General features: G+C 35.5%; 2 protein-coding genes across 3 annotated transcripts; both read right to left on the bottom strand.

Moving 5' to 3' along the window:
- Positions 1-7,878: 7,878 nt before the first annotated feature.
- LOC124643293 (probable inactive tRNA-specific adenosine deaminase-like protein 3) lies at positions 7,879-10,380 on the bottom strand. Of its 2 annotated transcripts, none has more exons than XM_047182217.1 (2): positions 10,172-10,380; positions 7,879-9,223 (listed from the first exon to the last, which is right to left on the bottom strand). In XM_047182217.1, the coding sequence occupies exon 2, from the start codon at positions 9,067-9,069 to the stop codon at positions 7,969-7,971; it is 1,101 nt and encodes a 366-aa protein (XP_047038173.1). In that variant the 5' UTR covers positions 9,070-9,223; positions 10,172-10,380; the 3' UTR covers positions 7,879-7,968. The 2 variants fall into 2 exon arrangements, with proteins under 2 accessions (XP_047038173.1, XP_047038174.1); XM_047182218.1 differs by lacking the exon at positions 10,172-10,380 and adding an exon at positions 9,832-9,928.
- A 2,337-nt stretch (positions 10,381-12,717) lies between these two features.
- On the bottom strand, positions 12,718-13,363 carry LOC124643444 (neuropeptide SIFamide). Its single transcript, XM_047182431.1, has 2 exons — positions 13,242-13,363; positions 12,718-12,940 (listed from the first exon to the last, which is right to left on the bottom strand). The coding sequence occupies exons 1-2, from the start codon at positions 13,357-13,359 to the stop codon at positions 12,849-12,851; spliced, it is 210 nt and encodes a 69-aa protein (XP_047038387.1). The 5' UTR covers positions 13,360-13,363; the 3' UTR covers positions 12,718-12,848.
- Between the last annotated feature and the right edge of the window lie 772 nt (positions 13,364-14,135).

Genomic DNA, 14,135 nt, shown 5'->3' with positions numbered 1-14,135 from the left:
ACTTTTGTAATCTGAAAATCAACGCTTTTATGCTCACTGTACGAGTAAAGAGGATATCTAATTAGTTATTGTTATGTTTCTTTCTATTCATACTCCAAAACCTTTCCTCGATATTAAGGTTTAAAACTTTCTCCACTTCTACTCATATTTAAACATAATCTAGACTTTAAATAGGGATTTTATTTACACCATTTTCTTTCCCCGAACATCGAGGAAACTTAGGGGCTTATAGGCTACTTTTTATCCGAGTGCGGGAAGTAGTTTACTAGGGAAGCGGATGACACCGCTGGCGGAAGCTAGTCTATCATAAATCCTTCTAAAATTCATGGTAAGGTCTAGGTCGAGTTATTTCAAAACTATAATAGGTAGGTATGAGAGCAACAACTTATTAAATGCAGTTTTATGTCGACAAAAAGGTTTGGCAGGAACTCCAACGCGTTTTTCTATCCCTAAATCCAACCAAAAAGTATTTTCTCAAATCCTGAAATCTTCAAGCCAAGCCCAACAGCCAATTAACTACAATGACAAGTAATAACGAAGCGTAGTGGTACACACAATGATTTTAATTAATACCTATTGAACACAATTAAACAGTGTGTCGCGAATTTTAAAGCATGAGAATGGATGAAGGGATTTTTTATGCAGACAGTTTTTGTGGACTAGTTTTTGGATCATAGTCCCTTATGAGGGAGATTGTTCGCGCGAGTTACTGCGGCCCTGGTACATGAAGGCCTTGAGAAGGAACATGGTGGGTTTTAGTCAGTAAGAGTCTGATACTCCCTCATGATGTACCCACAGAGAGAGGAGAGGGGTGATTTGATGTTTTAAATAAAAAGTCCTCTAAGGAAAAAATTGGATTGTATAATATGAAGCTTTAAAGTATAGTAATGATTTCATGCAAGAACATTTTCGTCACCATTTTTGATTGAATCAGGTTAAGGTGGTGTGGTATTAGGACCGCTTCATCATCAGCCTTGGTTAAATGGTTTAATAGTTAAATAAACTATATGAATAAAACAGTACATTTAACTTGGAAAAGTTACATTGGCACATGCGTGACCTGGCATAGAATTCAGAGACTGTTTCAACCACTAGCCACCACGTTTTTGGGACCACACATTTTCAATAAGAGAGTATTTATGTGCCAACTTGGGTCTTGAACATCATACCAACTTCACACCACTGGCCAAAGCCTTCTACCCAACATTCACGCACACAGTAACACCCAATCAAACTATTTACACAGATAGAGATCTGTCATCATCACGAGTACTGATGAGGTGACATCATGGATGGCCAAGGGCGAAGGACAATGGTGTTCAGTTGACAATCATGGGATTGGTTTCGAAGGTAGGTCGTTGGATAATCTTTTGTGTAGTGATGAAAAGGTTAGGTAGTTGGTATGTGTTAGCCTGCTGGTTGATAGATCAAATGTGTTACCGCTATACTTCGTGGTAATATTAAAAATATAAAAGATTGGATATGTGTATACTTGTTGTTTTATCACGCAAAAACTACTAAATATATGACACTATATTAAGAAACCTCCCAGTAACATAGCTTAATAGATTCTGTCGGCGGTTTTACCGGCTTTCTAAGGGATCTACTTTTCGCACTCGGATAACTTAGCAATAATTGTAGCTTGCACATCTACGATCTAGCCCACTTCCTGAAAGAACTACTACCCGCATCGGGATAACTGAGCAAGAATATATAAAGCTGACAGAATGACATATAAGCTACTTTTCATCTTCTTCGTTGCAATCCATTTCTTTTATTTATTTTTTTCTGCCTGTAATCACGCTCATGAAGTCATGACTCTGTGCCATTTTCCTCAAATGGTTACGAAGAAATGATGTTGATCAGTCATATAACATAACCTACTGTTTTGTCATCCCTACTAATATTATAAATGCGAAAGTAACTCCTGTCTGTCTGTCTGTCTGTTACGCTTTCACGTCCAAACCACTGAACTGATTTTAATAAAATTTTGTACAGAGATAGAGTTGACCGTGAGAAAGAACATAGGATAGTTTTTATCCCGGACTTTTGAAGAGTTCTCTTGGAAACGCGATATAACCGAACTTGATGCGGGCGAAGCCGCGGGCGGAAGCTAGTAACTTATATATCAGAATAACATATTACCAATTTTTTATCTACTTAGCTGCAATTCATTCTTTAAGATGTTTTTTCTCTATTTCTGTCTCCTAATCGCTGTCTTGACTCTGCGCCATTTTCCTCAAATGGCTACTAAGAAATGATGTTGATCAGTCATATAACCTTCAGTTTTGTCATCAGTAATAAAGTGGAGCTGACAAATCCCTCCCATGGAAGATTCCCTCCCATCATAAACAACTAATCGTTTGTGAAAAACAAGGAAGCTCTTAATTCGATGTTGACGATTATTTGTGTTTGTTTAATTGGTGCTGATCACGTAAACTTATAATTTGTAATTCATCCGATTTTAGTCGATTCATCGTGCAGTTGAAGAACTTTTCCTACTATGGGTAAATCTATACTAATATCGTGCTGAAGTTTCTTTCTTTACTTAAACGCTAATTACTAATGGATCGCTTTGAAAAAATATGTCATTGTGAGATAGTCTAGTTATCGAAGAAGGCTATAGACTAAAAAGGCTGGTTATGATGTGATTAGATAGGTAGCCTACGGTCATCGAAAAAGAGCTTATAACCCGGAAAAAAAAATACCCCCGTAGATATTAGAAGGACGATTTTTCAACTTCGTTTACCCCCTATTGACATTATAAAATCCAGGACCCTCACACATGCTACGGGATTTTTTAAAGATGATGCATAAAAATTTGGAGCCCAAAAGGAACATGGTGGGTTTTAGTCAGTAAGAGTCTGACACTCCCTCACGCTGAGAGAGGGATCATTTAATAATTTCCACCCAAAATAAAAGAACTCTCACACACCGTGCTACCACGCCCATTTAGAAAAGAAAGAAGGAAAGAAAAATCTCACCATTAACGACAAAAAGGTCGTTCTCCAAAAAAGATTTGCTAAAAATCAGTACAATAGATTAATGACAGCTAAATTGTTCTTCATCACAGTCGCAATAACACCAATACAGATGATTTCCATTAATATTCTAACGGGGGACGGAGCTGAGAAAGTGTTGCTGTCTCGCTCTCACTCGTAGGTACGGTGTGTGTCTCTTTCTTATGGCACGTGTCGTTTGTTCTGGTGTCTGAAATAGAAGAAATTTTGGTTTTAGAAATTGTTTTTTTTTAATATAACATAATAAGTTTCTTCTGCCTCTAAACATATTATCCATATCCATACATATGATTTTTTAAAAGTTTTTTCCCAAAAACTAGCTTCTATTCCTTTATGCGTTCAAACTAAGTGCACGTAACCTGGGATCTTTGAAAGTTCTATGAAATTCGATACAATCTTTTCGGGGTAAATACAGCAAAAGACAAAAAAATATGAGTGGCGTATATTTTTCTTACACGTGGGTTCCTTATTTATTTATCATTAAAACAAATACAGATCCTTAATTATGCATATGTGTTTCAGAAAAAAAACTGTTATTTTAACAAACCAAACAGAACACCGTAATTTTACACAATTATTTTGTACAAAACGTAGCATCTTGCAACAAGACGCATATTTTTCCAAAATGTCAAAATTTTTCAACATCCTAATTTTACACATGTCTTCACAAGTACCTACCTACCTACTATACTTCAGTCCCTAGACAGATCTATCTCAAGCCTGATAGGTCGAATAACAGGAACCCCTGATTAGCCTTGAACTCCTCGACTGTCATCATATATCATTACTAGTAACGTCTGGTTATTTCTAGTATGATAGTAGCTTCTGTTGATGTAAGAAGGAACGTGTAACTGAATATTGGCGATCTACTCTACATCAATGGAGCAAAATATTTGCGAAGATTGAAAGTAACTAAATGACTGTGCTTATCATCGTCATCTGCCAAGCACAAGTATGTTTGGATCGACTTCTAGTCTAAGCAGATGCAGCTGAGTGCTAGAGTTTTATTTTACCGGATCAGCCAATTCTGAATAGAAGAGTAGAGTAGAGTAGAATACTGGGATAAAAATCCCAGTATTCTACTCGAGTGAGGTGTTTTTGTCAGAATTTAAGTTAAATACTTATAAAACACGAAAAGTCTGCAAATCCCTCATCCCATTCAAAAAGTTCTTAGCATCAAACCCTACTTCTTAAATTAAAAGAATGGAAGCCAGGCCTTGAAATATTGCGGGATTGTTCGAAAGCGTTACGGCGGCCCTGGTACATAAAGGGCTCCAGAAGGAACATGATGGGTTTCAGTCAGTAACAGTCTGACACTCCCTCACGCTGCACCCATAGCGGGAGGGGTCATCTGATGACATTTCATATAAAAAATGGCCTTGAAAAGTCACTTATGTATAACGAGATTGATCTAGTTAGCACATAATATGTAAGATACTATTGTAAATATACACCATCACTATGTAATATGATATTTGACTCGTGGAGCGATGAATGGTATTGTGATGACAAGACCTAAGATGATTAATTAATTAGCATTCTCAAAGAGGCGTTTTATGTAAGAAAAAATTACAAACATCCTAATTGAAAACCTCTTTTTCTGACGTAGTTTAAAAAACAAAACACCGGCAGCAGCGCCATCTACCGAGTCAGATTGTGTTTTCAAACTATTCAGAAATCAGAATATGACCAAAATCAGTTCATCCACTTAGGAGGAGCTAAAAAATCTTTAGCATAATAGAGCATAGGTTTTCAATAAATACGTACTCCTTACATAATATGATCATCATGACGTATCCGAAGAAGAATTGTTATAAACTTCTATACATGTGCTTTCACGTCATCTTTCATTAAAAAGTCCACTACTGGACAATTCTTACTATATTAAAAAAAAGAAAGTAACTTGTCTTTTTAACCACCGAAATTGGCCCTGATCCCGACATCGATGGACTATTCTTTTACATTTTTACTGTTTTTTTTTTTTCAATAAAAATTTATACCAAATAAATGATCAATTAATTAATTCACCACCAGCTTTTCAGCAGTCAATCCATTTCATTCAAAGAAGCCATTCTATATCGTGCCCAAGACCTAATACGCCGTACATTTATTACCCACGTGAAGGGAAGGCGCTCCTAATTTAACTGTTGACAATCAAAAATGTACCTTATGCACATAGAAATAAGATCCACGGATCTCTCTGCGGAAGCTGACAGTTTAAGCAAGAGTTATTGTAATGGTATTCAGTGTGAACCAGATTTTGCTGACTGGATACGGTTCCTAATTTTTGTATGAAAGACTTTTTTTTTATCAAAAAATGTTATGTAATAAGGCTTAGTATTTTGAGGTTGTTTTGCCGGTAATGATAATCGGGTATGACGTAATTAAAAATTATGATTTAAAAAATTGTTACATAATTTCATACGCAAAAAAAAAACATAAAAAAACTTTTGTTGCAGTTAATTTTAGGCAAAAAATAAATAAAAAGTAGAGGTCGTAAAAATTACTACCCACATAAACTACCAAAAAAAAAATGCAACCGCAACAAAAAAAAAAACGAAAAACTCACCAAAAAGCGTCACTCACGCGAAAAAAGCAGCGAAAAACTGCCATTTTAACTGTCCCAACTCTCTATTACCTCTATTTTTTTAACACACCAAATTTCAAACTTAGAACATTGATATTTTTCAAGAAAAATTTTGTATTTTCTTATGCGCTTGCGCGTTTAAATCCGACAAGAGTCTGGATTGCAGTGGCGATGTCGCTATGGGAGGGGGACGCAATTGGGCACATATTGAATGAACTTAAAGCATTAGTAGCCACATTATTTGGTACAGTTCAAATTGCCATTATAATACTCATGTGATCGGGTGGATGTGGATTTGAAACTAATAACATATGTCTATGGTGTAATATAACACAAAGATTTTGTGTTGATCAGCTCCAAATGTGAAAACTGCAGATTTTTTTGCATGAAAAAGTTACTTATGAAGTCAAAAAAAGGCCTACGGCTGTCTTTCTGGTGTAGTACGTATTTTTGATATTCCTAAGAGCATTAAAACACGTTGGAAAGGGTGTGATTTCTCAATATGGGCACAGTGAAAAAAAATCCCTAAGTGGTAAGATATCTACAAATTATGCAAGGTTTTCTCTTTAAGTGGAGTTGTAGTTACAAAAGGTGTCGTTTTCCGTTACAGCCCTTTCACACGGCAGTCCAGTTTTGCGGGACCGGCATTTTACTGTATCCTGCAAAACTGAACTACGTGTGAACACAGCGTCCGTTTTTGCAGGATTCCCGCTTTTTACTGGACGAACGATCAAGTTTCAAGTGACAAAACCGAATCGCACAAATCGACGGGAACAGCATTTTGCAGGATCCTGCATGCGGTTTGCTCATGTGAACACTAGCATATAATATCTTTTGCGATCAAACGGGATCCTGCAAAAAACGGTATCCTGCAAAAAACTGGACTGCCGTGTGAAAGAGCCGTTAGAGGTTCGTTTTCAAGTAATTGGGCGTATAAAGGGAACCTCTTTCCAATGGAAACCACCCATTTAAAGAACTCTCTGGCCTTTGTTGCAGCTGGTAGATTTTTAAATAGGCAAAGCCTCTACATCATTTAAAATCTGAAGAGTGGGAAGTCATCAGATGACCTCTCGCGCTGTGGGTGCAGCGTGAGGGAGTGTCAGACTCTTACTGAATAAAACCCACCATGTTCCTTCTGGAGCCGATAGTGTAGGTACCAGAGCCGCGTTAACTCGCGTGGGTGGACAATCCCGCAGGCCCGGCTTGGAGGTCTATGTCCTAAACAGTACTAATATTCAGAGGCAAATTTGAGGTTGCAGGAGATTTGGATCTACAACAGGTAGCCATGTTATTTGTGTTATGTTCATATGGAACTGCTTCTTTCAGGAAGCAAGAAAATCCGAGAGTGAAAGCAAGCATTCATTAGTTATCATGATGTTCTCTTCCATTCGTATCTTTCTGAAAAGGAGTTCCTTAAAAAACTTCTAGAACAGAATCTATGTCACTTCTAGTCATTATGATGACATTGTAACTCTAGGCTCCTATATACATAGAGTCATATGTATGAGTAACATACAGGATTATGTCACTCGCGACACAATACCATAGGAGCAGGTATACTATTACATCTGTAGTATTATTGTAAAGCTGTAAGGTTTGTTTGGGCGCGGTAGTCTCTGGAACTACTGGACCAATTTAGAGAGTCTTTCGGTGTTAGATAGCCCATTTATGGAGGAAACCCGCCTCCTTTAATTCGGGTGCGCGCAGTAGTTCCCGCAGGATAGTCTTGCTTATTCTAGCCGATTCCCGTGGTTTCACCAGCATCCCGGGGAAATTCTTCCCATAGAAACCCAGGTAAAATGTAGCCTATCTATATTACTCGAGAAAGATTTTTTCAAAACGATTCAGTTGTTTCGGAGCCTATAAAGTTCAAACAAACAAAAGACCCCTTTATTACAGAAATATATAAATATAGATAGGCCAGGGGCCTTTAAAGTCCAACGATCCTATGTGATCGCTGATCGACATTACCAATAAAATTCTTAATTAAAGGATATGCCTTATTTAATTACATAGCTACTTCGTTTAGAAGACAAATTAAAACTTGGAAAGTACTTCAAATAACTCAAATATAGACTTTAAGTATTGCTGTTTAGATATACTTTGCAATGGCAACATACATTAGCGGACTGTAGCAGTTGGACTGCTAAGTTGTTGAGTCAAAAGGCTAGCCGTTTTATTGAACGGCTATGTAACGACAGAGACATTACTAGTAGGTTTTTAGCAATCAAACTCATAGATACTTTCCGAAGACTTCAATAAAACCAACAATAAAACTGTTAAAATATATTTATTTTAATGATATTGAATAAATCAATTCACTTCATTCATATTTTACAATTCAAGAAAAAGTCAAAACACCTATAAAAATTCGGTAAACACTTCAAAATGATGGTTTAATGATGGCACACAATGCAACTTGGTTTTCGAACACAGAGCCCCTTGACTTTCATTGTTTAGGCTGAAAAACACCCTGTTAGCCCGAGCATGGACCAATCCCATAGCACACATGAAACACGGCTCCCTAATCATGTAAATATAGTACCCAGTACATAAATAAGGACTTTCCGAAGCACTCATTTTATTCTCATCCAATACCTCCTTTGACACATAATTTCTGGCGCCAAATTTGACATCTGGGAACTTAGTTTTTAAATACAGAAACAGACTCTTGTCTATAGCACCTGATGTCACGTATTCTATATTGTCTGTATTCCAGGCCCCGCCGTTTTGAGTTTTTGCTACATTGTCTATGGCCAACATGGCTGAATGCTGGACAGGGTGACATTCTCTGTTATCAAAAGCTACAGTTACTACTAAATTCAATAATGGGTCAACTACAACTGTAGCATTAATGTTGCTTAAAGTTAAGTCTGATACATCCAAATTGGTTTTTGTTTTACTCAAATAATATCTGGCTACTTCAAATGCAACTCCCATATAACAACGGTGCTTTGTAAGTTCTTCACTATTAAAAAATCCTTTACCACACAATCTTTCTAAGTAATCATTAGGATGGAAATTGCATGACCAGATTTTACTGTATTCCGTATGCTGCCATTTTAGTTTCGGAGGCAACGATGGCAACCCCATAACTTTGAAGTACTCAAAAGAGTCTCGTAGCTCATTCACTTTCTCTTCAATGTACTCTTGAATTGATTGCTGTGTTGCCACGTTCAAATATCGGACAGGACATAGCAAAACCTCCTTCTTCCTAGCTCTTTTTAAATGCTGTAGTTCTTTCAGCGGTAATTTCTCGTTCAAAATTGTTATAATTTTAGATAATTCCTTCACATTCCTCACTTGGCCGACATAGACTTTTGTAAATGCTATTGGATACGAAAAGTCATTGCTTACGACTGCGTGAATGTCATTTGTCGAACATATGATGTTTTGTATGAAACTGTCAACTGTTTCAGCCATCTTAGGTTTTTTTAACGGTGGTTCTGTAGTTTCTGACATTATTGAAGATTATTATTTTCTATGTATTATCTAAAAAGAGTAAGGTTTTTAATTCATCCTTCTTGTTTATATGTCAGATAAGCCAATGAAGAATTATTTACGAATTCATAATTTTCTTCAACGTTCCAAAGTCTGCGTATTTCTTCAGTATTCGCTGAAAATAAACAAAGAACAACACGATTCATAACACACACTGTAATTTAACTGAATTTCACACGGTAAATAAAAAAATGAAACCGAATCAAACTTGTCACTACATTTGAAAAATTATCACATAATATGTTTTAGTTATAGTCGTATTTTTGTTTTCAATAATATGAGTAGCCCACAATTTATAAAAACATACAAACGGTGCATTTTTTTAACATTTAAATAATCTGTGAGACTCTTTTTCAGTTTAGTAATTTAATTGAAGATAGTGTAGTCATTTTTCTTACTGGTTAACTCTTTAATTCAGTACCTAAAAGAGTACTAAGAAGTAATAGTGTTTATTTCAAAACATATTTACTTGTACAACTATATATATTGTTTAAGACAATGTCAAGGTTAACATTATCAATGGTTTAAAACGAAAATAGTAGCATAAAAACTTTGTGTAGATTTCTTGGTACATCTATGGTACATTAGACATTTCATCTTTGGTAATTATTGTATTATGCAGTGTTGTTAGATAAAAATACTTCACATTAATAACAGGACGTATTAAAATGATTCTTAGATCTTGTATTTACGTAGTTTTATCACGAAATATCGAGCTTATACCTTGTAGATTACAAGATGTTGAATTTTGAACGAAATGTTGATATTTCCGACACTACATCACTCGAACTACGCTAATTAAGTGACGACAGTTTTACTACATTATAGATAATCGTCCAGTCTGTCAATTATAGATCGTTGTTGACAAAAAAAACTGATAATATAATCAGTCCTTTTACGTTGCCTCAATTAGAAACACTTAAACACGACGTATTTCACGTAATAACAGCCCAAACTTACAAATAAACGCATCGGTAACATATCTTCTTCAAACAGAAGCAGATAACATATGAATTTTCTACAAAATATACGTAATAATTGAGTAAAATAATCTTTGATTTACCTCGGAATGGACTTCGGATTTAGACGTCAATTTCAGTCGTAGACAGAGTGATTTCTCTTGGGATGTGTAAAACTCTCACGGTAGATACTCGGTCAACACACAGTAAATCTTCATTAATTATTTAAATGACAATTGAAATTTAATTTGCCACACACGTAAATGGCAAAAATGTAGCAGCCATTAGACAGATTAAAATTTGTTTTCTGTGAGGGAAATTCCTTCTAATTAGAATATTCTGATTGGGTCTTATCAATGAATGCTATAAACGACCAATAAGAAACCTCGATTTATTGACGTCTATCCCATACATATAAAAAAATCCCCAGAATGACAGCTCGATCCACATTGTCGTTACTTTGTAAATCAGAACGCACTTACACGAAACGTTTCGTTTCATGAGTTTTCAGTAACCGAAGAAACATTAAAACTCAATATTTATTTATTTATTAAATCAAATTATATCAATAATTTGATGATTTAATTAAGCTGCCTAAGTGGGCTAAACGGTGTTATCCTATTCTTACATAATTAAATGGTACCCAACTACTACGCGGTAATTCTATGAAAAAAAAAAACAACAAAAGCAAGCTCATTTCATAATTCATCCATCAATAAAAGATTATGTAGGTTTACTAAGTTTACACAGATAACCTTTTATCAATTGAAATGCACTCTTTAATTATTAACAACATGTATCCACCTACATAAGTGACCTATTTCTTTAATTATAATTACCAATTGCTTTATCTAAGTTTAAGACGACTATTAAGACCAATTTGGCACTATAAACATCGTATATTAGTTTAGGACGCCATTTAGCTGTAATCCTTGTACACATGATGAAATCTCGGGGTCCCTGAAGCAATTATCAACGTTCTCACCAAGATTTAGTTGGTGTTGAGTATGGATCTACATTATCGTACATTATCGTTTAAAATTAAACTGCGTAATCACATTCATGGCAAGTTGGCGGAATCATTACACTAGTTCATTTTCTTCACTTTCTTCTCTTGGATTCAGTAATATATATATATATATATATATTTATTATATTTATATATACATAAATATATTTATTTTTATTTTCTTGCACTTATGCTCAAACTGTGTTGCACCTACCACTTCTGTTTCACCACCACCCTAAGGTAGACTGGCAGAGAACGCCTAAGGCGTTAAGTCCGCCGTTGTACAATGTGCATAAAGTATTTTAAATAAATAAATAAATAAATAAATTATTCTACATACTCTCTAAACTGAGTGTAAGAGCATATGTCTGCCTTTATTATAAAGTAAATAGGTGGGACGGTTTTCAAATGAATGAATCTATAATAAATAATCTGGTAAGGTAACCTTTAAGTACCGACGTGCATTTTTTGTAACGTTAATACCGATGTGAGGCCTGAGAGGCCGCGTATATTATATAGTTTTTTAAAGAAAGTGATGAATTAAATTATTTGTCCTTGCATTATGACAAAAAATGAAGGGTTTTGAAAATAAATAAATATAGAAAGGTAATCAACTTTATTATTTTTTGAATATAAGACTACAATAATATTTGGCTTGAATTTTGGGGAAAAATCAGACTATTCGTTATAAAAAACCAAAACATAAAAAATACTCCTCTCAGAATAACAACAAATAGTACTTCTCACTTACGACTAATATAACTCTTCGAAAAAAAAAATTGCAAGAACATAAACCTGAAAAAAAAAATGTCCACAGTCCAACTACACCTTCAATTCTAGACACAGTCAGGGCATACTTGTTTCGCGCACTGCAAACAAACGTGTTTTTTGCACGAATAGCATTTATAATTTGATTTTCTTTTCAATTTAGGTTTACATGAAAGCCATGTATTTCGTGTCTTGACTTCCTCAGCTCTGGACAAAAATCTTGGCCAAAGTCGTCTACCTCTGATCCGCTGGAATCCTCATCCGCTAGCCAGCTCTCAATCACTATTTGGATTCAGTGTATTTATACATGTCCGAGATCTCTTTGATTGTTGTAAATCTGTCACACAACTATTTTGCTTATTAGGGGAAGTCCCTGTTGTATCCATAGTTCATAATATCTGTGAAAATAATAGTTTACTATAACAAAAAAATAAAACAAAAAACTTACGTAAGTACCGACGTGAGGCCTGAGAGGCCGCGTCGGAATCTCAAAACGTAATTACTCACCAAATACGCATGTGACAACAACACTGCCTGTTCCAACGTCAACATGGGCACTAAACTTACAGCTACTTAAAAGCGGGGATTGGTATTGTGCGGGGAAAAGGGTAATCTAACAAATCAAGTACCTGCCGGGGCCTCTCAGACCGCACGTCGGTACTTAAAGGGTAACTATGTTTAAAATAATTTATATCTTTCTTCTTATAAATGCGAAAGCAATCTCCCTGGCGTTCTGTCTGTCCGCCAAAATGCACAGATAGCTTTCAGCCTAAAAAAGAGACAGGCCTTTTATCCAGGTGCGGGAAGTAGTTTCCGGGACGAGTACGGAATTGCGGTGAATAACTATCACGATGTATAATAAAACAATTTAAATTCAGTATGAATAAATAACTTTATTACGATTATTAAAGGTTACATACGTTTTACAGTCAAAACATTATTATCACATCGCTAAAAGGCTATATTATATTGAATATATGAAAAATTACGTTAAATTGTTATGTTCACTTATTTTCTATGGCTTGGTACCACGCCTGGCAGGTTTCAGCGGCAATTTCGCATAACGCCGACAGTGCTTTGCCGGTTGAGTCGTATTCTGAAAATAAGACTTTGTTAAAAAGCAAAGAAAAAAAGAACATCCGAATTGAGAACCTACTAATCTTTGCGGAAAACGGCTACAAAATGGCTGATTTTATGTTTGGTAAGCTGTAGTTTAAATTAGTAAAATTTTCATCCAAAGTGACACCGTCTGTCTATTGCAATTTCAGGCTGGAATGGAACGCCTAAGCTGATTCAAATTTTTGATACAGATGCACTAGAAACGGACACAGACTACCTTTTCCCGGGAGTCTTTATCCCGAGAGTAACAAATAAGCTAAAACTTTAATCTGTCTTACCAACAACACCACGCTTGCCAAATATGGATCCATTGAAAGGGGGCTTCCTGTACGTGGCTTCAGCATTGTGAAGGCACATGACGATGGCGAAGAGGCACAGGGCTACGATGAAACGCATTTTTAGTGAGCTGCAATGAAAAAGAAAATTATTTGTAGGTCTTACCAAACTTTTTGTCGTCACCTATCACGACATGGCGCGAGTCGCTATAGAAAAAACCATTTTAAGGTGACCATGAACGAACCAACCTCCCCGAGTCTGGTCTGATTATATAGCCCTTGAATCTAAGAAGCTAAAGGCTACATTTTATCCGGATGGGCGAAGGAGTCCATAAAACACTTGTGATACTACTTATTGAAGCTAGTCTATTTCTATATTGTATGCCTTATGAATGGAAGAAAACGTGGATAAATGTCAAATTTTCACTTAGTTTTAAAAATGAAAGGCAAATCTTTGGAATAATTGTCCTATTTCAGAAATAAGTATGTTTTATTAGAAATAATAGAAATGAACCAAATGAAAACTTTGAACAACTTACAAGTTATAAAACTCTTTTGAGATGATCTTCTAGATCGAAAACTTGGAGATGAACTGATGCATTTCTCCAGTTTCTATCCCCTTTTATACTGGAACTACCCTCCTAATTAAGTTAACTTCTAATTTACTGCAATTTTGCGTCCAGACAAAGTTATTGAGAAAATAATGAGAAACCAATCATATTAGAAAAATGGTCAAGGAGTTTTTGGAGACTCAATTTATCTTATGATTAGGTTGTCAATGAAATCAGACAGCAATCATTTCAGTTAAATGTGTGCAATCTATTTAGTTATGATCATTATATGTCTTGCCGTTTTTCTATGCGCCGTTACGTAGGCGGTTGAAAATAATTTTCGTCT

Source organism: Helicoverpa zea, chromosome 27, assembly GCF_022581195.2.
Source record: "Helicoverpa zea isolate HzStark_Cry1AcR chromosome 27, ilHelZeax1.1, whole genome shotgun sequence".
Lineage (NCBI taxonomy): Eukaryota > Metazoa > Arthropoda > Insecta > Lepidoptera > Noctuidae > Helicoverpa > Helicoverpa zea.
Note: the sequence above shows the minus strand (reverse complement) of the source record. Positions and strands in the feature narration are given on the sequence as shown.